This window comes from Oryzias latipes, chromosome 7 (genome assembly GCF_053564925.1).
Source record: "Oryzias latipes strain Hd-rR chromosome 7, Olatipes_Hd-rR_3.1".
Taxonomy (NCBI): Eukaryota; Metazoa; Chordata; class Actinopteri; order Beloniformes; family Adrianichthyidae; genus Oryzias; species Oryzias latipes.
This window is the reverse complement of record NC_136243.1, coordinates 15,789,497-15,817,485: the sequence shown is the minus strand read 5'-3', so window position 1 is coordinate 15,817,485 and position 27,989 is coordinate 15,789,497. Positions and strand designations below refer to the sequence as shown.

The 27,989-nt window shown below is 39.3% G+C and overlaps 1 protein-coding gene across 2 annotated transcripts; it reads left to right on the top strand.

Annotated features, from left to right (window-relative positions):
- Positions 1-23: 23 nt before the first annotated feature.
- frmd4bb (FERM domain containing 4Bb) lies at positions 24-27,922 on the top strand. Of its 2 annotated transcripts, XM_023956755.2 has the most exons (24): positions 24-346; positions 11,971-12,036; positions 13,734-13,828; positions 13,945-14,037; positions 14,205-14,289; positions 14,581-14,637; positions 14,722-14,744; positions 15,878-15,961; positions 16,277-16,342; positions 16,635-16,692; positions 16,796-16,882; positions 18,003-18,079; positions 19,081-19,219; positions 19,295-19,436; positions 19,621-19,754; positions 19,920-20,036; positions 21,396-21,624; positions 21,699-21,752; positions 21,894-22,035; positions 22,222-22,389; positions 22,503-23,278; positions 25,047-25,173; positions 25,431-25,550; positions 27,099-27,922. In XM_023956755.2, exons 2-23 carry the CDS (start codon positions 11,971-11,973, stop codon positions 25,546-25,548), a joined length of 2,937 nt encoding a protein of 978 aa, XP_023812523.1. In that variant the 5' UTR covers positions 24-346; the 3' UTR covers positions 25,549-25,550; positions 27,099-27,922. The 2 variants fall into 2 exon arrangements, with proteins under 2 accessions (XP_023812523.1, XP_023812524.1); XM_023956756.2 differs by lacking the exon at positions 25,431-25,550.
- Positions 27,923-27,989: the final 67 nt, after the last annotated feature.

Sequence of the window (27,989 nt, the reverse complement as noted above, 5' to 3'; positions counted from 1 at the left end):
GGGGGCTCGGTCTGCAGGACACCACGCTTATCGTGGGATCCACTGTGAACTGGGCCGGTCGACAGCTGCTGGATGAGACGGGAGGGAGCGGCGGCGACGGGAGGCAGGGGGTGGTGGTGGTGGGGGTGTTGGGCTTGTTCACATAATAGCCGGCGGCGGGTGAAGGCGTGGCGCGTCGAGCGTGCGCTCTTGCGAGCGCGTACCGGCTGATGAGCATGGGCAGCGGCTGAAAGCCGGCTCTCTTCTGTGCCGACAGCGGACGAGGACGAGGCCGAGCGAAGCTGAGGAGCATGTCGGGGAGCTCTCACCTCATCCATACCTGACACGGATCGCCAGGAGCGCAAAGGTAAAGGAGGAGCGCACGGCGCGATCCAGCCGGCCTCAGTCAGAGCCGTCTGTAAGGAGGACAAAGTATATATCCAGTGGCGGTTTTTGATATGGGCGATGTGGGCGGTCGCCCAGGGCGGCACTTCATAGGGGGCGGCATTTGCCGTGCCTGAGGCGTTACACCTAATGTGCTACATACTATATTCAAAGAGGAAGCTTGGAGCTTTTAATTTGAAATTGCTTCAGCAGCCGACACTTAGTGCTTAAGTTTGACACATCAGACTCTTAAGAATGTCTTCCTCCTATTTGCTCTTCACACTTATGGTGCAAAAAAAAAAAAAAAAAAAAAAAAAAAAAAGAATATCTCAGAGTGAAACAACGTAAAACAGGCACATGAAAAGGAAATAGGCAGAACAAACACCCGTGCTCAACCCAATTTCGAAAAAAGCAGGCAATGGAGATTATTTCCCACAATTCTTTGCTCCGACACAGCAGACCCGATGCGCACGTGACCACCGCCCTCTGCTGCAAGACGCTTGCGGCCACACCTCTTTGCGGTAGTCTTTGGAACATAAGTCAAAAAACTCGAGAGGGGAGCGCAACTCGCCGGTGGCTGGGTGAATCACACTAACAGGTGATTGGGAGTCATTTTCTATCTAACAATCAACTCTGGGCCGCAGCTGCGCCTCCCGTCATAGAGACGGAGCCGCGTGTGTCAGAGGGAAGGGGAGGGGGAGGGGTGGTGCGGGCAGACCATTTTTTATGGATTGAGTTTTTTTGGAGGATTTCTGCTGCTGGTGTTGCACGAATTTAGGGAAATGCCAAATATTTCTGGAGTAATCCCACTGATGAGTTCTAAGATTTAGTCTTTAATGTTTCATAAGACCTTAACATATTAATCACAATAAGTTTTATTTTTTAGATCTAATCCCTCTGTTATGTTTCACAAAGACACACACAGGACGTCACACATTAAGAAATTATTGCTAAAAATGAAGCAGGAGTCCAGCTCTAAAAAAATGTCTCTAAAAAATGATGAAAGAGCAAAAAAAATGGAATTATTTGATATAATTTCTTATTAATATTTCCAGGCTTTCTTTGCTTTTTGTCCTGCAGCATGTTCATATTTGTATAATTTTGACAGAATATATTTATATGGACAACAAAATATTACAACTTATTTAAGGTTTAACTTGTGTTCCTGTTTTTATTCATATTTATGTTCAAAAAGTTCAGTTTAAAAGGTTTAAAAGTTTAGCTTTAGTGTGTTCAGTAAACATTTATCTTCTTCGGCCCAAAACCTTAAGCGTGTTTTTAACTTAGGCCCCTGTGTGACTGAGTTTGACCCCCCTGTAATACGAGTCTAGAAAATTCATGCATTTTTTTGTGTAAAATGGCTAAATAGAAGATAGGGAACACAACAGGATGTTGTCAAATTTTGTATGTGTGTGTGGGGGGGGGGGGGCGCTGGTGGGGTTACTCGCCCAGGGAATAAGTTAGTGTAGAACCGCCACTGCTGGAGTATGTAAATTTTTGACTGGTCTTCACCAGGTTTCCACACACTATAGCTGCAGTGTTGATCAGTTCTTCCACTCAGATCTTCCTAAGAGCTGTGATGTTGTCAGGCCATTTCTGGGCAACACTTTCAACTCCAGCCACAGATTCTCTGCTGGACTGAAGTGCAGACACTGACTAGACCACAGCAGAACATTGAAATGCTTTAATAGCAACTCATTTGTTGCCTGGGTGATGAGTTTTCGATCCTTGTCATGCTGGAATATCCAGACACACTTTGTTCTCCATGATCTCACCAACAGAAAGACATTTTACCCCAAATCTCACCAAATGGCTCCATCCATCCTTTCTTTCTTTTCCTTAGTTGTCCTGTCTCTTTGCAGAACAAAAAGCTCCAAACAGTAGCGGTTTTAGGCACGGGCCATACGGGCGATCGCCCGGGGCGGAAAAATGACGGAGGGGCGGCGCCAGCGGCTCAGCTCTTGTAAAATACTTTATGAATCACTATTGGTTTACTTATATCACAGAGTTTGTAACAGCCTGAAACCTGGCGGCGCCCCCGCCCCGCAGCTGCGCTCTCTCCTGTCTTTGAGAAGTAGACGCAAATGTGTTTGAGAAGGAGAAGGGAGGGGGCGCGGGGTGAAGAAGGAGAAGGGAGGGGGCGCGGGGTGAAGGATGCAGGCTGAGAGGTGAGCACGGAGCGCAAAACGCATGCGCAAACCTGGCTGGATCTTCTTCCAGGGGGGCAACGGTCGCGGGCCGCGGCTCAGTGCTTGATGAAAAAATAAAAATAAAAATTGCGCCGCCATGTAGCGAATTGGCGCCCCTGGGTGCAGCTGCACGCGCTCCCTCTGGAAATGTATGACGAACGGGGGGGGGGCTGCGGGTATAAAAAAGGTATAAAAAAATCATGCTTTTTTGGTTATTTTTGTGTGAAATGCCCAAATAAAAAATGGGAAAACAAAAAAAATTCTTCACTTAGATGACAGTTGGTTTAGTCGACAGACTTGATACCTATGTCAGGACATTTATGCTAAATGCAAAAACATCTGAAATATGGAGAAAAAAGGTCAAAGCTGGTGCCCAATTTAGAAAGAAAAGAGAAGAAGAGGTGAAAAGAGACAAAGAAAAGGGTATTATCGCATAGCTAGATGCACGTTTTCTAAATTCGAATGCTACCTGCCCTCCAACAACAACAACGTTGCAGAGGAAAAATCTCTTGTTTGGTCTATCATGACCAAAACTGAAGTAGGCCCAAATATTGCAAATAACGTCATTTTTAAGATATTTATTCTTAAATGTTTGCTCTGCCTTAACTTGTAACATTAGTTATGATTCGTGTGTCTGTCTGCTCTGCTGTAACACAAAGTTTTTGTTGTGTTTTATTGTTGTATATTAGTTCATAATGTTAAATAAGCTGTGATGGTAGCATGCTGCTGCTATAGCTATAGCTATAGCTGCTGCTGCTGCTGCTGCTGCTGCTGCTGCTGTTAGCTTTTTAAAACTCCAGTTGATCAAGTCATACCTGCAGCACTATAGCTATAGCTATAGCTATAGCTGCTGCTGCTGCTGCTGCTGCTGCTGCTGCTGCTGCTGTTAGCTTTTTAAAACTCCAGTTGATCAAGTCATACCTGAGATCACCAATGTCTCAGGAGCAACTCACTAACCTGCTGTTGTTAGTATCAATCATTCAGGGGGGGAGCAGATTTCATATGATGACGTTATTGACAAGCTTGCATCAGGAAGGCCACAAAGGTTAGGTTTTAGTTAGTGTTTTCTGTTCTTAGTGCTGCAGTCACATTTATTCTAGTGTATTATTTGTGTGATTTGTAGTTTATAATATTTATTTCAGATTATTTGTGTTTATTAAATATTTCCTAACTGTATTTTCAGTTACAATAAATGGACAAAGTGACTCTATTGGGGGGGAGGGGGGGGGGGGGGGGGCAGAGGAGGGTCTCGCCCGGGGAGTAATTCAGGGTAGAACCGCCACTGTATATATCCGCTCATGCGTGCGCGATATCCGAATTGAGGGAATCAATGAGGATTCAAAACGGATGGGCTTGGCTCATTTCCACCCTTCTGTGTGTTTTATTAGCGTAACGGAGTGGGTTCAGTTTGTCACATTGTGTGGTGGAAAACACCCATGTACACTACAGTACCCCTCTCATTGTTCTCCCTTTTCAGTGGGATCATCCCAGCTTGGGGCACTGTCTGCAGTGAAGCAGCTTTAAATTGATAAGACAGGTGTTTTTTGTGGCATTTAAAGCCCAGACAGACTTTAGTCATGCAGTGTGTTGACTCAGAAAGAGGGTTTTTGAATATTAGAGTGCTCAGTGAGTGATTCCAATGCTACAACACACTAGATCCTTTCTATGGAGGCTTTCTTTGTGGGTTTTCAAGTCATTCAGTTTGGCTGACCCGGGTCACATGTTTGACTCTGGTCATGTTTTGAAACTAGTTTGTTGCAGACAGACAAGCACATCCTCTTTGTCAGCTGGAGGGTTGCCCCCCCCCCCCCCCCTTATCACTATTTTTTGTAATGGTGTTTGTTCATAGGTGTGTGAAAAGGCAAAACAAACCAAGGGTCAAGCTGTATGCGGGCTGACCTGCATGTTCCTTCTGTTATCTTTAAGCTGAAGGGAGAAACACAAGCAAAGGGGGTATTTAAAGCCCCAGCCAGAGTAAACAGGAATTGCTGCTGTAATGTCTGTGTGAGACACATGTCCAGCATGAAACTTCATGCCTCTTCCTATTTGCTGGACAGGATTTCCTGCGTCATCTGTCAGCGCAGTTGACTTTTTGCGTGTTTCGTGAAACACTGAGAAGGTAAAATGCTTGAAAAAGGTGTTTTTTTTTTCCTTATTGGAAAAATATATTCAGTCATTGCACATGAATGTATGCAAATCCTCTCATTGGTGTCAGTGCTACATCCTTATTTGACAGACACGATGAGGTATTCGTTTGGCGCTGCTCAGAAACATCTCGGCTCGAAATCTTTCATTTAGGAATCAAAGCCTCCAGTGATATCCTGATAAAGGAGCAAAACAAAGATCAACTTTTTTATGAGCAAGTTACCTTGTACTCAGATACTTAGCAGAGCAGACAGAACAAATTAAATGTCAGAGTTAGAAAGCAGGTAGCCAGTTTAGATTTTGGGTTATAACAAACTATATCTGTAGTTTCCTTTGCAGTGGTCATATTCTACTGTTTTAAAGTTATTTAGCTTTAATTATGTGCAATTACACCTGTATTTATTTCTCATTAGCAAGGGCTTGTTTACAATAAAAACAGATTTTTTTTTCTCTTTTTCCTGTCTCTAGGATTATTTTCTTTTCTTTCTTTCTTGTTTGAAAACCCATTTTTTCGGAACTCCTGGCTTGTTAAAACTCTCCCTCATTTAAGGAATAGTTTAATATAAAAATTGAAATGTATAATTTGCATCTTTATAAAGCTATCCTTTATTAAGTAGCACAAAAAAACTCTGAAAGCCATATTTCTGACTAATAAACTGCATCCACTGCTTGGTACAAGTATCTAATGAAAATGAGAAATAACCTTTAAGACTATGCTTGTTTACGACACAAACATTTATGTCTTGGGCATCTTGATAAGTTTATCAAGTCTTTCTAAATGGCACAGCAAATATAATTGCAGATAATTCTGACGTATGCTCCTTACTGCCCCCTATTGGGTTGCTGAAACGTTTACAGTTTGATAACAAGGGAAACCGCAAAGTCTTGTGGGAACGGCACTCTAACCTAATATTTGCATTATAATATTTAGAATTTTCTGTATATTTACTCTTTTATTATGGTACAAAGACAGCAAAGCGCCTTGGACCTTCTAATAAGTAGTAAATCACTATATAACTATACACCATTTACCGTTATTACAGTAAAAATATCAATCAGAAAAATATTGCTTATGAAATAACAATTCAGATGTACTAATCAATCTGTTTTTTTAAGAATAACTTCATCCACTGCAGTGCTGTAAGTTAAGAGATAAAAGAGAATGGTGATTCAGTTTGTTTCAAATAAAGTGCTGATCCTCTGGGGGGTGGGTTGGGGGTGCTGCAGACAGTGCTGTAGACAGTCAACATGACTGAAATTATCAATATGATGCATTTTAGTCATGTTCCATTTTTTCCGCACATGCAGGTTTGTGCCTTAGTGCCATGTCCCTGTGCTCTGCAGAAAGTCAATTTAGTACTTTGCAATGAAAGTCAGGATCGTTGTAGAGGACAGCTTTGAATTTTAAGTGTGGTGATAAGTGTAGCTAATTCCTCAAACCTGAAGGAGTAAACTTCTTTTAGAGAAGTTATTTGGTTTTCTTCCCTGCCTTTCAGATATACTAAATTGGTGCATTTCAGGTATTCAGTGACTAGATTCAAGCTCTGGATCAGCCTCTTTTTGCTGTTTGCATTCCTGCAGATACATGCTGCAAGGTAAAAGAAGTACTGGTCACTTTATCAGCTATGATGGAAATAAATCAGAGTTTCACGTTCACTCAGATGCATGTGGACTGTTTCAGCTGTTGTCCCATACCATCCGGTTCAGTTGTTTATTTGAAGGGTTCCCCTCCGTGGTTATACTACCAGGCCAACTGTTCATCCCTAGATGTCCTATTGGCTATTGGTGGGCAATGTTAATGAGAGAAGCAAGTCACATTTTTAACCCATGTGACCTGTCTGTGGCTAACAAAATCAGGTCAGTGCATGATGGATGCATTGGAAGTGTGTGGGCCAGCACATTCATAGAAGCGCGTTCATTTTTGGCACACGCATCTGAAATTTCTATTAGTAGCCATCAAGCTCTGGTGGTGTTTAAAAGAGTCCACTGCGGTTTCAAAGGTTGATCTTCTGCTGCTGTGGGCTTCGTCTGACTGGTCTTTTACCTCATCAATGGTGGGAATGAAACACCATGGGAAACTTAAGAAGGGAGAATGTCGATAAATGTAATAGATCCTGCCAGGGTACTTCACATTACTTTAATTTACGATTAGTTATGTCTGTAGCTCTGACTGAGCTTTGCTACATATGAATGTGCAGTGTTTGTCATTTACAGAATCTGTGTAGGCCAAATCTTACAATAGTGTAGGAATTCCTTTTATTTATTTATTTTTAACTTTTTATCTCTGGAGAGAAAAATCAAAGGAAAAACCTAAAATATCATTCACTTGTAACAAAGATGGAACAATGTGTGCACATATTCGGCTTTCACCTGAGTGGCACAATAAAAAGAACAATAGAAGTGGATATGATCACAGCTGTCACAATGACAGCTGATAAAATAATGTGGACTGGGTTTTTTTGCATGTGGCTGAAGGACAGGCGTTAGAGATGATGTCACTGCTCCCTGTAGAAGCCCTTATGAGGAGGAATTTTTACATTTATCTGCTTCCTTTCTATTCAAATATTCAATTAAAAAAGGAAAAATTAATATATATTTTTAATAATATGCCAAACCTTATCATGTTTATTACCTCTCCTGAATATCGCAGACTGCCAGACAAGCTGTCTTTGTGAGATGAAGGCAGACAGACACCTTTTGACCACGGACAGAATGAGTCAGGATGAGATAATTCTGCACCTTTTCCTTCAGCTCATTCCTGCTGCAACCAAAGCTCCTTGATGCTGGAGCTCCTCTCTGCCTTTGAGTGATTTAATTAGCATCATTTACTGAATAGTTCCAGAGAATCTTCAGAGGACAGTTAACTAGTACAAACAATAATTTTTAAAGAAATATTTCTTTAGAACGGAGTAAAAAAAATGAAAAGAAAAGAGGAAAATAAAAGCAAGTTTGCATTATTTATCTATGTGTTAACTCCTGCATAACAGCATCAATTATTTTCCATTTTTAAATTTATGAAAATGTAAATCCAAAATGTAAAAATTAGGTAACATTGTCAAAATTATTTAAACAGTCCTTTCTAATAGCATCATTTGAAATAAAACTTTCAAAGATTTTTTTGGGGGCATTTTGAAAATACAAATAATTTTAATTTACAACGGAAGAAAATCATAAAAAATACGTCAGTCTTTAAGTTTTGAGTAAACTCATGACCTAAAAAACCAAATATCATCTGATTACCACATGCATCTCATATCTATTTACAGGGGAAGTACCATCTACACACAGGCCTTTTAGAAAAAACACAGACCTTCGTGAAAAACACAACAAAAATGTTCTTTTATTAAATGTTATAGTTCTTTTATTTAAAGTGATTTTTAGGCTCTTTTTTAAGTTAAAATTTGGACAATCTATATTTTTACAGATGTAGAAAAATGTAGTCATTAAAAAAACTTGTTAAACTAGATAATACAAAATGTGAAAGTAAGACATGTAATTTATGTATCCTATTATGTGCATGCTATCATACTAATATTCGTCTAAAACATGAATAAAAATGTGTTTAAATGTTAAAAAATATTGTGGTTGAGTTGCGTTTTCAGCCAACACTAAGCTTATGTAATCCGTCGTGATGCTGCAGCTTCCCTAAAACTTTACAGGCTCAGATTACATGTTGTGGCGATCTGCAGAAAATGTGACTAACCCCCTTTTTAGCTTCTGCATGACAAAATAAAAACATGTTGTAGCTGTATCTGGTGTTCAGTCTGTGCTGCTTCCCTCTTTTGTGTTTTTTCCAGCAGACTCCTGGAACTTCAGCTACACTTGATAACTTCCATTTTCTTGTCTCAGTGGTTCAGTCGCCTCTAAGAGCTCGATGGCACTGAAACCTGACCGTGAGCAAAGGTTATTGGGATCTGACTGTAGCCTGACACAGATGCACTAATCTAACTGCACAAGACACAAATTTAGCTGCTAAAGCACACATTTTTGTGTCAGTGCTGCTTTATTCATCTTCAAAATAATGTTATTTTTGTCTCTCATCTAAGTAGAGGAAAGTATAAAAAGAAATACTTCAAGTGTTTTGATTTTTTGCTGCTTTGTAAAGCCATAAATTTTAATACATTTGTTTTAATAAAACAATAGTACAAGCCAACATTTAAAAAATGTTTAGATTGTTATAGTCACACACTGGAGACAAAAATTGCATAACAAGTTGTGCACTCATCCCTGTGGGCTCTTATTTGCTTAAATTCAAAACTTTTCTGTATTTCCTTCGATTACAACATTGTTTTATGCATATTTCATACTGTTTCCCTGTTTGTTTTTTCCCACCTGACTCTTTTAACTGGCACTCGGAGACGTTCTGCTTTTTCCAGGAGAATTTCATGCAAAACGCTTTTACTGAATGTGTGAGCTATCAAAAGAGCATGTAAGCACAGCGAGCAGACACTGACGTGTGTGCGTGATACCAGGCTTCATCAATAATGCACGAAAATGGCAACCTGAGATAAGACGGGCTACAGTCTGGACATGACATTTAACCAGTGTGACGTATTAAACACTGACAGCCGGTTTACTCAGGCAACAGAGAGATCCTCCTGTTAGCTGCCTATTGTTCACCTCTCAAGGTTGACATTATTCTTTTGCAGCATTGAAGCATTACAATTAGGGATCCACATCCCTTAATGTAGGGTCATGCCTTACAATAAGCATCGTCAGCCCTGGAGCACACTGATGTCTCCTCTGCACCCTAACAAAGGTCCCCACTGGTGTTATTATTATTATTATTTTTGTATTTTAATAAAAATCAAACCTCAGGCTAAAAGAGTCATATCTGCACCCAAGCACTCAACCAGCGCCTGACCAGTCTCTGGAGAGACAAACAAAAAAAGACTGATATTTCTTTCATCTCCTTCCTCCTTCCCAAAGCCGGTCTTTCATTGGAAATGAATGGCTTCTATTTGCTTTAATAGAATTCAACCTAAGTAACAATACAGATACTATTAATGATTGACAGTTTTAAATCTCTTTGTATCTACCTTTCTAAACTATAATAAATTCTAAAAAAAAAAAGAAGTCTGTTTTGCTTAAATTGGCATTGCTGCACAGCCTTTTTCAGAGAAACAGCTAAGTTATAAGCCTCTGAGCTACTCTGGTAGATATGTATAGCCATGGTTCTTGCTGATAATTATGGTACTAAGTTGATTAATGAAGTAGATTCCTAAAAAATGGCTCCATGACAACTGGAATAGGCCACCCACCTCTCTGCTCTCATGCTCTTGTGACCATGATTAGTACAAAGTCTGTTTAGAAACTAGATGAAGAATTTCTATAAGCTGAAGCTCCCTTCTCTAACTTTATATCTGCAACAAACTCATTGGAAGGATTTTTTTTAGCTCTAATGAATGCTGTCCAGCAAATCTCTGAATTCAAATTTCTGTGCCACCTTGTGGTCAAATTCTGTACTGCAAGAGGGATAGGAGGGTTGGACAGCTGTCCAGGCTCACAGAAAAGAATCTGAACAATCTATGAAGTAATCATTTCTAAATCAAATTTAAATGCGCTCTTGTGACTTTCACAAGAAAGGGGCACTGTAAATTTATGGCTACTTAATAAATGTGGCCATTTCATTTCCACCATGAAAGATAATGAATGGCTCTGGCAACTGCATGGACAGACAAATTATTCAGGGGTCGGAATTGATAAAGAGGCTATTAAAACCCTGCAGATGATTAAATTCAAAGGAGTTATTGGGCGTGATGCTGCCATTTAGGAGGCGGGGCATCTATTTAAGTGGGGAACGAATTAATAAGCATTTCAGAAGAAAATTTCTCCTGCTTCTGGATTGAACTCACATCTGTTAGTGTAAATGTACAGAAAAAGGGAAGAACGTCATGTTGATGCACGAGATAAGGAAAATAAAACCCTGTTAGCAGACAATTCATGCAATATTAATTGGTTTGTTTATGTTGATACCACTGGTCCTATTGACGGGCTATAAATATGAAACTGTGGTAAGGAGTCTGCCATGGTACAATAGGTCACCTGTTGACTTCATGTGATGTAAGCTGTTGCTGCGTAAAGCAGCGGACTGGTTTCCCATTTGGTCCTATTCCACCATGTGGCTGGATCTTCTGCTGTGGCACAGTGAGATATAATATTTTCAAGGTATTAGAAAAGTGTTTAAAGGATGAATGCTGGTCAGGGATGCGTCAATACCTGCATTCTCACTGGAGAGGTCTACCAGGTACAGCAGCTTATTGGTTATTCCATGGGTTTGTCCTTATTCTGTCAGATAAGATTTTATTTTGGGTTATTTTTTAGTTTGTGGAGTGTTTTCTGCTGGAAACTGGTTAAGTGTTTGTGTTATCCCCTGTAGCCTAAAACATATCAAGCTCCTTTTATCCTGACTGAATGCACAGTTTGGAAAATAAAGCGTTGGAGCAGATTCTACACAAACAGAAACAAAAATATTTTTTAGCCACATCTGAATACCAACCAAAATAAGTTTAGAGGAGGCTAAGTTTAGCTGGAATCTGATATAAAGCTGTGGTTTGTCATGCTTTGGAAAAAAATTCCAAAACATATTGAGGTCTTTTTAATTGTTTTTCTTCAAAATTTTCCTTTTGTTTTAAGCATCCATTCAGAATCTTAAGAGCAAATTTCAAACTTTGAACTCCTTTTTGAAAGACTTTTTCGTATTGGTTGTCTCTAAATGTCACATCTGTTTCGCAGTTTTTTCCGGTGTATTTCAGCAGTGGTTAACCAAATTTCACTGACTTTGTAAAAGGTTCATCCTGCATGATATGCTCTGATTATTTTTTTTTTAATCGTGAAGTCTAACAGTAGAAGTTATTTTTAACTACCTTATAGTGGAAAAGAAAGATTAGCTGGGAAAAAAAAAAACTTTGTATTTGTAATGGAAATTTTGAAAAACACCCAAGAGTAAACCACACATGTTGAAACTGAAACATTTCTGGTAAAAGGCCAAGTGCATAAACCCCAAATCCTTCTTGTGGTTACCACGGCAACCGATCTTTTACACAATGACTGAATTGTCATTAACAAAGCCACGTTTCTTTGAAAATGTCCCTGAAATTAGCCACCATGGCTTTGCTTGGTTGCTGTAAAAAAATCTGTTGTCCGAGCTCTGAAATACTACCGTTGAGCTTTTATGTGCATCACTCTATGAAGAAGTGGTAAAATCTTTACAACTAATACTCCCTATGGCAGTCGTCCGTTCAAGTATTTATTATTTTCCTGTGCCTTTTAGATGACGGAGGGAAAAGTTTGCCAAGTTCAGCTGTTGGATGACAGGAAGCTCGAACTGCTGGTTCAGGTATGTCATAATAGTTCATGCATGAAGCATGGGATGGGGTCATGAGGCCATGTAGTTCCCTTTGCTTTTATGCTTGTTTCTGTTTTGTCATAATATATTATGGCTGAAAAAGACTGCTTAAGAAAAAAGGACACATATTGATTTCTGTTTGATGGGACACAAACTAGAAGTTTGTTGAGCTTGCTTCTTTTCCACTAGTATTTACTCTGCTCAGCTTAGCATAGCTCTATGTGTCTTTCACCTAGTTCTTTCTGGTTCCTTTTTTGGGAGAGGTTCCAACCATGCATGGTGAGCCAATGCTAACATGCAACACCAGAGGACTGCTTGCCAAATGCATTTGCATTTATGCAATGCATTTAATTCTTAGCACACACCTAACAGGAGTCATCTAATACAAACACAGAATGCATATTTTCCTGTTTTGATATTTGTCAGCATTTCTTAGTTTTGCATCAAACTTCTTAACAAAAACTGCTAACAAATTAGCATAATTTTAATTAACTTATATGGTTCCTCTTAGCAGCTTTTATTTAGTTTGACACTACTGTTCTTCTGAAGTCCTTGTACACTTTTTAAGGGTATTATTTGTGACTTGTGGCCTTCTATAATTTCTTTTTTTAATCACAGTTGGAACCAAAATCACAAACATTTTAGAAGTTATGCTATTGCCTAATATTTAGCCTTTAAAAGTCATTTTACCTTTATTGAGGGGCCTCTATTAGTCTTCGTGTCCTTTGGGCTTTTCCCTTCAGGCGTCACCACAGCGAATCAGCTTCCTCCATCTAACCCTGTCTTCTACATCCTCTCCTCTACCACCATCTAGCTTCATGTCTTCATTCACTGCACACATAAACCTCCTCTTTGGTCTTTCTCTAGATCTCTTGCCTGGCAGCTCCAAACTCAGCATCTTTCTACCCATATATTCACTGTCTCCCCTCTGGACATGTCCGAACCATCTTTGTCTGGCCTCTCTGACTTTATCTCCAAAACCTTTAACATGTACCATCCCTCTTATGTACTCATTCCTGATCCTATCCATCCTGGTCTCTCCCAAAGAGAACCTCAGCATCTTCATCTCTGCTACCTCCTGCTCTGCTTCCTGTCTTTTCCTCAGCATCGCTGGCTCTCGGCCAAACAACATGGCTGATCTCCCCAGTTTTGTACACCTTTCCATCCATTACAGCTGCAACTCTTCTGTCACACCTGACACTTTTCTCCAACCTGCCTGCACTCGCTTCTTTACTTTTTTCCACACTCTCCATTACTGAAAATCCTCCACTTATTTTATCTGATCTCCTTGTAACCTCACTCTTCTACTTGGGTCCCTCTCATTCACACACATTTACCCCGTCTTACTTCGGTTAACCTTCATTCCTCTCCTTTCCAGGGCAAACCTCCACCTCTCTCGGTTCTCCTCCACCTGTTCCCTGCTCTCACTAAACACAATATCGTCTGCAAACATCGTAGTCCATGGTGTTTACAGCCAACATTGTGATTTGATTCCGGTGGCTTTAAATAGTGATGAAAATGAGTCTACACTAAAACTGTGTCACATCAATGCTACAGCATGTTGGCAAATGTTGGTTATGGTATAATTGGGTCTGATGGCAATATTTTCAGTTTATGCCAAAAACATTCACAGATAAAGAAATTTGTTAATTTTTTTGCTTCACTGAATCTGAATCCTCTCCTCACAGCCGAAGCTACTGTCCTATGAGCTCCTAGACCTTGTGTCCTCCCACTTCAACCTCAAAGAAAAGGAATTCTTTGGGCTCGCATTTTTTGACGATAAGTATGTCATTTGGCAAAATCTCCATCTTTGCAGCAGTGTGAAAAAGGCATCAACCTGGTGGGACTGTGTCTTTGCGAGGCGCAGCTTTGTGAGGCTTCAGCTTGTTTGTTTTGCAGTGGTCAGTGTAAGTGGCTGCAGATGGACCGCAGAGTTCTTGAACATGACTTTTCGAAGAAGCCTGGGGCCATTGCTCTAAAGTTCATGGTCAGGTAATTACTCATGTTTCCCAGCAGGGAGCACTGCTTTCCTGTAGTGAACATCACAACAATCACCTGTTAATTATTGATTTCTATGTGTAGTGGCTACAACAGCCTTAGACTGCCCTGTTTTCTATAGCGTGATAAATGACTTATCAGCTTTCCTTTATTCTTTGCAGATTTTATGTTGAAAACATTACTCAGCTGAAGGACATCATCACGGTGGAGCTTTTCTACCTTAACGCTAAATCTGCAGTGTACAATGTAAGTGTTTTTTTTTTCTTTTTGTTAACTGAAAGACTTAGTTCTTGTTCCGTCACCGGCTCCATTATGATTCACTGTTAGTAAACCCTTGCTGCGCCTCAGCCCTGCAGATAGTTGCTGCAGGGCACACTTTTCTGTCTCTGCTGGCTGGAATGTAAAGCACACAGACTGAGAGGGAAGACAAACACAGAGGTTAACTGTGGGAAAGGTTATAGTCCAGCAGCACAGGGAAAGTGAACTCCGTCTGGAAAACTGTGTACACAAACTTCCCTTATCTGTCTTGTTTTTCAGGGAATGATTGAAGTGGAAACGGAGAATGTCTTCAAATTAGCTGCATATGCTTTGCAGGTGGGTTCTTTTTTTAAATACTTTTTATATTTACTGCATCCTAGACGGTGTCATCTCATAGATTTTCCTGTTTTTAAACCCTAGGAAGCTAAAGGAGACTACACGAGGTAAGAGAGTGGAGTTATATTTGAGTGTTTAACAACAGCAGGACTATTCAATCACAAGCTTTTAGTGGAGACCTTTAATAGGTCACTTGTTTGTCCAGAGCAGACAACAAAAATCAATACTGATACTATGTGGGGCTCACCACATAACACTGAGAAGCTCACACTAGACAACTAATCATTCTTTCAGTGCTGACAGAGAGCCTGTGTTGGAGAACAGACACACCTGACAACTCACACAGGCCGTATTCACTGTTTCACAAATGTATGGTACTACCTGGCTCAGATCAGCTGCAGAGAAATCAAAACAACACTCAGATCATCTGTAAAGTCTTTAAAATAGATGTTTTTCGTAGTCTGAGTTTGAAATTTAAACCAGAAAAATGGACAGATTTTTGTGTGTCGTTGGGTTTCAAAATAAAATTATATATATATATTTACTTATATATGTATATATTTTTTTTGTCTGATTAAAGGCAGTGGAAACACTATAACAAGAGTTAGATACACTAAAGAGAACATTTAGTACAAGACCTAAAAAGGTATTTGCACCCGGATGTTGCAAGGACAGCATGAGTCATCTTCTACGGATATGCGGAGGAAAAAAAGATCTGACTACCAAACAACTGAGTGAGCCAGTATTCATTGTGGAGGGGAGTATTGCCATCTTAGAGGGAAACCATTCCACTCAGGGCAGTGATGCTTCTGACAGCAGCTTTCGAGTGGTTTGCAGTGACCTTTTACTGTGAGGGGACAAGTGGTTTGACAAACAATGTCTGGCAGCATTTCCCTTTGGCAAAAAACTAGTAACCTTGTATTTTATTTTAAATGTTTGAGGATTATCCATTTTTGGTTGTGCTACTTTTGTAAATAAAAGAATATGACACGCTTGGGAAGCTGTTATGAATAAATAAACCTTCATATATTAATAGGAAATGAGGCATCTGTGTCTGAAGAGCCTCTCGATGAGTCTCAATGGGTGTGTTCATGTGCCTGTAGATAACCAGTCACGGAAGTGATCTCAGGGCACTTTGCAGAGGAGCCTTCAAAGGCAACACTCTTAGCAGCTCTTATAAATCACAGCTGATTTCATGTCAAGATCGTCTGCCTAACCTCTGATTCTGTTACGATTCCAGCAATGAAAACACTCGGGCTGATTTGAGGAAACTACCAACGCTCCCCACCAAAGTGCTGAAGGAACACCCCTCTCTGGCATACTGGTACGCTGTCAGGGAATGTTTCATAGGTGTCTTTCCTCGACAAATTACTTTAAAGAGTTTCTGTTTGCAATTGAATTTTACATGCAATGTTACAGCTGGTAAAATCTGAGTCTATGTACTGCTTAAAATTAGAACATAGGGTTAGTTATGGGCTAGTTACACTGCAAAAACAGGCATTAAATCTGGCAATAATCAAATAATTATAGATTATTTGATTTTTTTAAAAACTTTATTGAAATAAGATTTTTTTTTGCTTTTGCATCTCAAAAAGTCATTAGTAGCTGTAACTTTCCTTTCTTTGCTTTTTTGTTACAGTGAGGATCAAGTCATTGAATGTTATAAGCAGCTGACAGGAGTTTCAAGAGGACAGGCCATTGTACAGTAAGAAAAAAAAGTTTGGAAGCATTTTCTCCAAGCTGTTAACTACTCATTCGTTAACTCCTATGCTCATTAATCTTCCTGTAACCTCCATTACCCCTCACCTGTCTTTTTTTTTTGTCTCCCAGCCACACATTTACTTACCATCTGATAGAAATCGATAGTTTCTCTTCAGCTGCTTCACTTCTCACAAAATCTGTTTACTCATCTTTTTTTAATCCAGTTCTTTTACATTGTAAATCACAGACAGGTGTTAATAAGACACTTGTGGTTTTAATAAATGTTTTTCCTACAGGTATTTGACGTTGGTTGAGTCTCTGCCAACCTATGGAGTGCATTATTATGAGGTTAAGGTAGGCTTTAAATTTTTAATTTTTAATTTTTTTGGAATGACACGCAGTAAATGATACCTGCAGCACCTGGAACCAACACATGAGCCATCTTTTTTGCTGACAGGATAAACAAGGAATCCCTTGGTGGCTCGGAATCAGCTATAAGGGCATTGGCCAGTATGACCTGCAGGACAAATTAAAGCCTCGGAAGGTAAAACGCCTCCTGCAGCTTCTACAGCCTCACTGACTTGATCGTGGTCACACAGGGTGCGGGTGAGGACTGTTGTTGCTGTACACTGACGGAATGACTCACAATGATGGATCATCTGTTTTGGCCCCAACTAAAGCTGCTTTTTTGATGAAGTTGATAAGGCAAGACTTAAAAAAATGGAAATACATATTAGTTTGAAAAAAACAATTTCATGACTTTAAAGTGTGGTTTACTGTTTTCATTAGTATTAGTTTTTTTTTCATTAAATATGAGTGATCTATAAGTTAGCTCAACCAGTCGGTGATCCAGCCAGAATAAGTGGGCGCAAACACTGAGTGGTAAATTCTCAGAACAGCTTATGCTGCATGTAACTTTTCCACTAAGTGCTCTGTCAACGTGACACAATGTGTCAGAGCCTCGTGCATGCCAAAGTTGTGCAAGTCAGCTGCAGAGGAGCAGGGAGCGTAAGCTGTTGAAAGCAGGAGGGGCTGGATTTGGGCGTTCTGAGAATACCTGAAGAGACAAGTCAAGAACTGAAACAAGGCAAAGCAAAGTATGTGTTTGCGCTGACTGCAAAGACAAAGAGAGCGTTAAAAGTTTTCAAGGATTTTCTACAGATACCCATAGTTCTGGTAAGACTGGACTTTACAAAACTTTGTGTGCTCAGATATGGCTGTTGACTGTAAGTTGTCTTGCTTCCTCATATTTTATTGTTTCTTACGTGCCTTGCGCTGTTCAGACGTTGAGTCAGTCGGTGATCCCAGCAATCTGTTTGGATCTGAGTATAGTCAGAAAGCACCTGGTTAAAGAGGGGATGAGGCACACGAGGGGTCGTGTGCCGCAAGGAGTCTTTGTGGCATTATTCTCTTTCCAACACCTGTGTTATTGCAGACTCGGCATATCGGGCAGTCCAGACAGTAATGTTAGAGTCTGACGCTTTAATGACTGTGACTAAAACAGATCAGCATGAGACACTTTTTCTTGGCACTTTGTTTTTCTATTTTCTTTTTTGGGTATAGCAGAAACAAGACAATGCAAATCAGATGTTTGGTTTAATCTTTCAAGTTTCTTGTTAATTATTTACTTAATCAAGTACTGTTTTTGTACATTTTACCCTCAGTTGTACCAGTGGAAGCAGCTAGAAAACCTGTACTTCAGAGAGAAAAAGTTTGCAGTGGAAGTTAATGATCCACACAGGTAAGCGGAAGGAGTTTCTCTCTGTCGATCATTGGTTAAGCCGTTTGTTAAACTTCATAACACATTTTTTTTAAACTGTAAAACACAATTCTTTTTTTTATATTAGAAAGATTTGACTTCTTTTCTGCTTTTATTTTTTTGAAGCTGTCAATTTGCAAAAAGAGGTAGCCTAAAAACAGGAAATGAACTAAATCATAAGAAGGAAATCGCTAGAAAATACTTGTCTTTCCATGCGGAAGGCATTTTTACCCACAAAACTGAGTTCTACGCACGCTTTTATAAAGGGAAAAATAAGCTCAAAAAGCTTACTATTACATAGAATGACTTTAACTTAAAGGTTATACAGCCAACCCTGTGACCCAGAAAAGGATAAAGAGGGTAGGAAAATGGATAAATGGATGTTATACAGCCCAGTAATAAGTATTCTATTTTGCTATAATCAAATGGTTTGTATTTTTTGATTTGTATGTAATTTAGTGTAGTTATTTTGAATACAGTGACAACAATCTACTGTAATAAGTGGAAATTACTTATTCTAAAACAAAATAAAAATATTATTCTAGTACAAGCTGGCAAGACCTTACTCTTAAGACAAAAGTCTAATTTTTTGTTTTCAAAACATTTAGTGAACTTTAAAATAACATCCTTAAAATTGAACAGTGTACTTTGAGTTTTTCTTTAAATCTTAAATCAAGTTTTACTTTTGTCAGTAGTATGGAGCAAAATGATTATGTCTCATCTTAATAATAATTTCCTTATTTCTAGATTCTAGCTCCTAGTGAGCCACAACAAATTCTCATTTGTTCAGATTTTGAGAAAAGCTTAAAAAAGTATAGTGCAAAAATAAGTTAAAACAGCTTGAAACCTGGTAAAATATCTTGAATATCTAAAAACAAGGTTTTAAATCTTTGTAAGTATCAAACAGTTTGCGGTGTAGTCCATTTATATTATCATCAATTAGTCGTATTACAAGCTTTTTGTTTTTTCTTTGCTTTGTTCAGGAGAGCAGTAACCAAACGAACATTTGGACAAACGGGCCTCCTCATCCATACATGGTATGCCAGCCATTCTTTGATCAAGACCATCTGGGTCATGGCAATTAGCCAGCATCAGTTCTACTTGGACAGAAAGCAAAGCAAAGTAAGTGTCAATTGCGAAACACTGCAGCCTTCCTTTTGTTTCTTTTTTAAAAATATTTTATTATTCTTTTTATAGGCTAAACTTGGAACAGCTAAAAGTGTGGAGGAAATTGCCATGGAACTCACAGAGCACGGAGGGGCAAAGATGAACAGGCTGGGAGATGTAGGCTTGAAGAATAACTTCATAACAGCCAGCAATGGGAGTCTGGTTTCTACTGGTTGGTTTCATTGTTTTAATTAAAAGAAACAACAACAACCTTTTATAACAAAATGTCGAATTACAAATAACATTTGTACTTTAAATAGGTTTAAAAACCCAAGTGGAGCATGTGATAGTATTGCATTGTCAGTTCTAAGGGTGTGGTCTTAGAAAAAACAGTGCTCATTATTCTGTCTCTGCAGGTTCTGCAGACTCTGAAATGAGTGAAGAACAAAAGAAAGAAAGGCTCTCTGAACTTAGGAGGAAGGAAAAGGAGATCCAAGATATTTTGGCCAAGAAAACAGAGGAGCTGAAGAAGATTTGCCGTCGAGAGGCGGTAAGAACTCATTTTCTATTAAAGCTCCTCCGCACTGGTGCTGTGAGTTATTTCTGCAGTCCTCTGAACTCCCTTTATTAAAGCCTGCTGTCGCGCAGAAAGACCCACTGATTGGTTCTGCCGTATCTTTTCATGCTTGGCTGATTTAGTGTTTTTGCCTTGAAGGAACTGACTGGAAAGCTGCCAAAAGAGTATCCTCTCTCCAAAGGTGAAAGACCACCACAGGTCAGACGACGAGTCGGCACCGCTTTCAAGTTAGATGAGCTTTTCCCTTACAACGAGGTATCTATTCAATCTGATGCTGCATCAGCCTAATTTTTTTTATTTTTTTTCCTACACTACTTTAAATGTAACATGTTACCTTTGGTCTCATCTGATATATCAACTACTGAGAATTCCATCATTGTAAACGTTACTGTGGAGATAGTGACATCACTAGCTGAGAACAGAATAGAACTATGGCTTTTCCATTTTTTGGGACATGCTCACACTAGATGTACTGTACATGAAAACTTTTGAGCCCCAAAGTCTGGTTAGTGTGACTGGTGTGATCACTGAGTCCCGCGGTACAGTGTGCAGTCCTGTGCTGTTGTCAGCCTAACCCTATATAACCATTTCTATCATATTTGATGCAGGCATTTCTGAGACTCCTATCTCATTAGCATGATTCAAACTTTCCTTAAAAACCCATTGCATATAATGTGGTTGACATTTTCTATCCTGTAGTGGATTATAATTCTACCAGGGGCAGCAGAAGGGCTTTTCCTGCTGATTTCAAAATGGCTGCTCCCATGAAATCTCAAAAAGACTTTTGGGGGGAAAAGTTTTGCTAATTTTCTAAGAATTACTCATCCATTAAAAAACTCAGAAATGACAATTACTCATAATGCAGATACACCATGTGTAAAATGTTTGGGTCAAATCTGAAACAGTGGGTAAATAAGGTACTTTTTTTCTTGAACGCCCATGTCAATATTTTTGCATCTTTAACGAAAATTGTTGTGAGCAAAAACTTAACAAAATCCCCCACTTTATCATCATTGATAAATTCCATATTTAACACCCTGTTCTTTAAAGATATACATCTCCTTAAAATCTTTTATCACAAAATCTTTTTGTGGATTTCGTCAAAGGATTTTAAAAAACGCCTTTGATTTCTCGATCAATTGTTTGATGTAATGGGCTTTACAGGATTATCAATGTGGGCCAGAATGCTGTCCATTGGACTTTGCTGTGGTACACATCTGGTGTGATTGCTAGACATTCTGTTACCTGAATTATGCAGTTTCATCATAAGTTGGTTTGTAATCTTGTTCAAAACAACTTAGCATTTTAGCCACAAGAGCAACAAACCACATAATGCTCTGGCCTGTTTTTCTTTCAAAAGTTTAATATTGGTAATGCAAGTATGTCTATTTACCACTACTTCCAGCCATCTGCTCTATTGTATGGAATAATGGCATCTGTGCTTAGAATGGAGTTGTTTAGAATAAAGTTAGGGCAACTGAGAGGGGTAAAGACTGCTTTGGACAGATTAACTGTACCTAGCGTGAATTCACCCTTAGTATGACCCACTAGCTAACATCAGACATAAATAAAAGAAAGAAATACCTAATGGTTCTTCTTTTTCGCTGGATGCAGGATCCCTTCCTCAGGAACCTGGAAAGCAGATTTGCCCTCCAACAAAAGATCGTGGAGGCTGCGAAGAAGCTCGCAAATGAATCAGAACTGTGCAAAACTGTCAAGAAGAAAAGGAGAAGAAACTGTCGGGATGCCATGCAAAAGCTCCAGCAGATAGAAGATGAGATGAACCAGTACAGAATCAAGAAAGGGGAAAAGCCCACTCAGCGGGCATCAGTGATCATCGCAGGTGAGGTTTAAGTTAATAATTGCTGCATAAATCAATTTAGATGCGGTTGGATCTTTATTGTTCTGTTTCTACAGATGATCTCGCCCGATCTGACTTCAGCTCTATGTCTAGTCTCCCTCTGGATGATGGTGAGTCAGACAACAAGATGTGTCTGAAACAATTTCAGATTGTCTGTCCAGAGGTGTAGTGTAAAATTAGGATGTCTTTTTTGTGTTCTTTTTCTTGCAAATATTTATTTTATATGTTTTTTTTTAATCTCGTGTGTTAAGATGATTCTGATGGTGGGATTCAAAGGCCACGCTCACGATCTGTTCAAGGCTCCCCTCAGCTCAGCCCGCTGCACTCGCTGGTAGCGGAATATGATGTAGAGAACCACAGTTCCCCAGGTAGAAACCGCAAGAACCACGGCAGGTGAGATCCTTTTTTTTACTTTTAAATGTTGTATGTCTAAGTTATTCCGCAAGTTTCGATTTGCCAAAATTTGTCCTCTAGTTAAGTGATTAAACTTGATCATGGCTCAGTGAAGCCAACTGTATTTGTCATGTCATGTTTTCTACTTGGCTCATTTTCACCCATCTCACGCCTCCCCCTTTTTAGATTTGTTTGTGATGGCCAGGCGGCCTTACAGTACTGCCAAAATCCAAGTGAGGGCTCCTCTACTCACAGTAGTCCATATAAAACCCTTCCGAGACCTCCTAGAGACCCACGCAGCATGCCTGCTACCCCAGTTATGACCCGAAATGCCTACAGCAGCAGCCAGCTCAGGTGTGCTATTCGTCTCTCTCGCATGGCAAATAAAAAAAAATCATTTTTTTATTTGAAATTCCTTTCTACAAGTCCATATTTAACACCATTTTCTTTAATTGTTCTTTATCCAGGTCGGAGGCTTCTTCTCACTGCTTCAGGCATCGCAGTGGAAGTCTGGAGTCTCAACACCAGCTGGGAACTGACATGGACCCAGAGAAGCCTGTCTTCATCCTGTCATCACACCACAGCAACAGCACAGAGGTGTTGGAGAACTGCTCCTCATACACCAGCCAGTCCAGCCTGGAATGCTGCGGTGCAGCTAACTCCCATTACAACACAATTGACTCGCGTACCTCAACCATGCATCATCTTCGCCGAAAAGTTGAAGTGTACGGGAATACCGGAAGTATGCCCAACTTGGTCCAGCACCATCCTGGTTATAATTACTCATCTGACACCTCAACGAACTATGCACCCAGTGCCTACTATGTTACTGGATACCCGTGCCCAGACATGGATCCCTACACCAATGGATCTTGTGTGTACGAAAGTGACGTGGAAGGCCGCTACAACGTCAACCCGAATTACCAAATGAATGGCTGTCACGGATACAGCAGATTCCGGCACTACAACAGCGATGGGGCAGACAGTCTTTCTCAGAATCCTTATGCCACGGTGAGGCCCCCGCGGAGTAGAGAGGGCCCAAGAAATGACCTCTTGGCCAAGAACATGCAGAAAGCTCTGGTGGCAGAGCATCTAAGAGGCTGGTACCACCGGCACAGAGGCCACAGGGAAGACGGCAGGGGACCCATGGTTGGATATGACTTTGACAACAGCACACAGCTGGGCTACCAAACAATGCCAGCAGGTTTCAGCCACTCCAGCAGAACCACGTCTTATTCATCAGGTGGGCTGATTTTTAGTTGTATCTAGTTTAGCAATATTTAGGTTTTTTGTCCGTAACCGTAATCATTGAGTATGATTTATAATAGAATTAAAACTTAAGAGCAATAACAGTCGAATGATTAAAAATGACTGATTCATGGAATGGTCATCCTCTAAGCACAAAATTGGTATGTTAGTACTCAACTCACTTTTTCCTCATACACAATGTTGTAACAAATAGATGTACGAGTGTGGATTTAGAATAAAAAAGATGAACCCATAAACCTCTTTTTAGAAAATAAATTAGACGAAAATAATTGACATAGATTACCAGCTCAGCGGTCATGTGGTCCGCCCTGAGACCACATGAGACTGGAAGTTTGTGAGGTTAAATCCATGGCTGAGTCATACTAAAGACTCTAAAAATGGGACCCAGTGTCTCCAGGCATTAAGGGGTTCCTTGGGGGGTTAAACAACCAAATGGTCCCCAAGTGCAGCTGTGTTTGCAGCTCACCGCTCCCCCAGGGGATGGGTTAAATGCAGAGAACAAATTTCACACACATTGGTGTGTGACATTTAATGGGAATTTAGCTTTATACTTGCAAATGCTAATTTTGTTCATTTTATAGTGAGGTAAAGAAAATGTTTATTACTGTATTAAATTTATTGTTAAAGGGAATTAAAAAAAAATTTGAATATTGAAAAAAAATGTAAATGTGATTTTTTTGAATCAAAGTTGATTAGATTTAAACAGTAAAGCTTGAATTTCTTCTGGAAAGTGTGTTCAAAAGTTTAACTATGTTCTTTAGTATACATAACTATTTTTTTTCTATATGATATAAGCTCTTCATGACATTTTTTTCTGATATTTTAAGCAAACGCTATTTGCAATGTACCATTAAATCCAGGACTCAACTTAATGTAGCATCACCTTGAATGGAAAAAGAGAAAAAAGCTATTTTAGATAATTGAGAATACCCTCAGGCATGAACGAGTTAAACTTGTAAGGCTTGGGACAGTTTTTTTTTGTAGCTATGTGTTACATTGTTGACTTTTTGAAATGTGTGAATTTTATTCCATCTGGAATTTTAGCCTAAATAGTTTAAACTGTTGCACTGAAGCCTTTTTTCACACATAGTGGAAAATAAACATTGTAGGTTAGTGCCTCATTTAGGGGTTTAAAAAAGTGTTATTACAATCTGAGAGTCACATATGACAGTAAAATAGTGCAAATGCATTTTTTGAAATAGGATAATAGTATCGATTTTTACATCATGACATAATCAAGGTATATTCTGAGAATAAATGCAAAAACCAGAGGAATTTAGAAAGAACGTGTTTACAGTGGAAGGTATTTCAAATTAATTTTGAAGAGTAAAAAGATTAATTTCAGCTATTTCCTAAACATCACTGTTTTCAGGATTCATCATTGTTTTCACATAGTAGTCACTTAAACTTCAGTATGAAACTACAAAAACATCAAGGCTTGTTTAGGTTTCTGTTCTTTCACTGTTTAATGTTGTCATGCTTCTATCAAGTTATTTTTGTTGTGTTTATTTATTTACCTACGTCTGAGTTACTGACACTAAGCCTAAGTCCTGACATAGTGTGCCCTAAGCTTGCAGAAAATCCATGGCATGTCTGAACAGCATAACATGACAGGGATTTTTTACTGGAAGCTGTTGTATGGTTGCTTCATGTTGTGGTTTGCAAACACCACAGTGAACTCCACTGTGTTTGAATGAGCTACAGTCACATTGCAGAAGCTGAAAGTCTTGTGGTGTTTGTAGTGTCGTCAGCAGAGAGCACAGGAAATTGGCGCAACCAGCTGGCAGTGGGGTTGGCAGAGTTTGATTCACCTGACACACCTCAGTACCCTCGTCGATCTCCGTACAACCCCAGTCCCACGTACAACAGGTGAGGGCAGTACTTAGAAAAGCCTGTCCATACAAGTGGAAGCGTGTGAGACACACTGTTCGGCATTAGTATGGATGGAATATATGTGGAATTTCTCTGTTTTAATTGTGCATTTGAAGAGAAAAAAAATGCATGTAATTGTAATAAATTATGCTAAAGTGATCTGGATGTATTTAGGTAAAATGTTCTTACAAAGACTTTTTCTCTTCTTCTTTCTGCCCTCCCGTGAACTCTGAACTTTTGATGAATGACTCCAGATTTTCTCCTGAAAACAAAGGGACTGACACATTACCTAAAAAATCTGAGTTAGTAGATGTGGTTGGTGCTGAGTCAGCTAGTGTAGATGAACCATCAGAGAGCCATTCTGGCACCTAATGGTGAGAACAAATACAGCTGAACGCTTTGTGTCGTGTTGCTACTCATCTCCATTTTGACTATTCCCTAGAGTGGTTTTCAGCTTTAATTTGAACCATTTTATCTTTCATTATGATTTGCAGATTTTGTTTTTCATACGTTTCATCATAAGAGGCATATTTTGCAATCTGTTTTCCATAACGGCATAATTCCATTCAGGACTGCAGCTGGATCCTTTCCCAGCTGTCACTGGCTGGGTGACGGGCTGCACTGCAGTTTTCTGGCTTTATTAAAAACAACCATAAACACTCAGATTCAGTCTTACAGAGCGTTTAGAACCACCCATCAACCTAACATGTTTATGATGCCGCACAGATAAACACCAGGGCGAGTTAAACGGGAACTAGGAGCCTTCTTTCTCTAAAGTTTAAATAGCGCATGCAGTAAACATACAGTATATCGAGGTAAAGGTTTTTAGGAATGCCATTCAGACATAGTTGCAAAGACTGCCTATGAGCACAGAGCACAAGACTGTCAATATTTCCTTTGCCAATAATTGAAAATGGTACTTTATTCTCTGATAGTGTTATTCTTTCATCATGAGATAGTAAGGCCAAATCTGAATTATTTCCATTCTATGGGTTCTCCCTGCGTCAATATTTGTCCCTTGAAGCGGAGAGATATGGAAAAAGTGTCTTCAAATTCAGACATTAATACCACTCGATGAAGCCATCAATATTTGCCAGTCGTCTACGTGAGCGCACAGCTGCCAGCGCTTGGAAAATAAATAGTAACATCGGTTTTATAACTTAAAAACGTTGTGCAAAAACAAAAGAAAATAATTGTTTGCACTTAAATGTAAACTTCTGTGCTTTGGAGCACATCCACGTGAATAAATGCGTTTCTCCTCCATGTCACTAGCGTGACACAGATCACCTTCCAAGCGGAAGGATACCCAGCCTTAAGTCACTGAAGCTCCTCCTTAAACGTAACAAGTTCGGACGCGGCTACGGCTCCAAATGCCCCTACAATTGGAGCAATAGGGAGAAGCCAGAGGGGGTAGGGAATGAATTCGGACTTAGACTAGTTGTGTAAAAACAAAAGCATCCCTAAGCAAAAAAAAAGTACTTCTGAAGTTTATTTTATGAAGTATACTTAAGTATTAGTATAGCAGCTATACTATAGACCATACTTGTATATTGTAGGAAGTAAACTAACAGAATACCTCTTCAAACTAAATTGGAACATTTTAAATTTACATAGATAGTGAGCTTATGTAGATAGTGTATAAAAAGTAGACTTCACGTATACTGCCTCACTTTTATATAAGTATACTTTTATACTTTTATATAAGTATACTTGTGGTACACTTAAGTAGACTACTTTTTGCTAAGGGATTCCGTCCTTGACATAATTCATGCAAAAGCTACATCTTTATTTACTCCATGAATCCTTGGTTTAATTTTTGATTGCATTTTTACCCTCATCTCCCTGTTTTTTTCCAAATGTCATTGATGTTTTTTGAAAAGCAGAACTCCCTCAGATATCACCCTTTTTTTTTCTATGCACAGATATCATTACCAGGACAGAAACTACATGAGCATCCACTGAGGAGGACCAAACGCTGGCACAAACTGCTTTAGGAGCCAGGAGCACATGAAGGGAATGGAGCTGAAAAGAGGCCATACACACAGTTATGTTTGCAGTCACAGTCTTTGGGGACTTTCTTTTTGCAGAGAGGTGTACTCTGTCTTCATGTTTGAGTAAGCTCTGGACACGCTGATGACACTCTTGAATGACTTCCCCATGTGCCTTGGACTGGATGAATCGTAGAGGCAGATGAGAATGTGTCAAGTTGTTGCACAAGTACAGTGGACTTTAACCCTACTGTGGATTAAGTATGACAAAAAATGACAACATGTATTTTAAACTCAAACTAGCTACTGCCTTATTCAATACAGTAGACTAAACAATCCTTATTTTCATCTCACAATAAAAGGTAGTCTTGCCTATTTCATTAGGATTTTTCATAGACATTACATCACTTGATTCAATCATTACAGTGTGCTTTATCAGTGATGGATTTCTGTCTTAATTTCTTTTTTTGGAAAACATGAAATCAGAAATGTTGTTAATATTGTTCATAGAATCATTGTTTTTGTGCAGTATTGTGTTTTAAAATGCATGGGCAAACATTTTGTAAAATACAAAACAATTCAAAAACAATTTTTTTATTTTAAAAAAATGGAAAAAAGTAACTGCCATTGAAACTTTGTCCATGTGATTTTTTTTATTTCATTTGTGCGGTTGATGTGTAGCTATATGTTGTAGATCCTGTGATAAAATATTTTCCATTTGAAGAGAGCAGGTGAATAAAATACATGTGTGACTCATGGATGGGAGTTGATTTCTTTCAAGGCTTGGTACAGCTGGTAAACAAGCATTTCTAGTTCTGTAGCTAA

Excerpts from the sequence above, each read along its gene's own strand:
- frmd4bb (XM_023956755.2), top strand. The coding sequence starts at position 11,971 with ATGACGGAGGGAAAAGTTTGCCAAGTTCAGCTGTTGGATGACAGGAAG. Across the intron at positions 18,080-19,080 it reads GAAGTTAATGATCCACACAG|GAGAGCAGTAACCAAACGAA; the intron begins GTAAGCGGAAGG and ends TGCTTTGTTCAG. Across the intron at positions 19,437-19,620 it reads TGGGAGTCTGGTTTCTACTG|GTTCTGCAGACTCTGAAATG; the intron begins GTTGGTTTCATT and ends CTGTCTCTGCAG.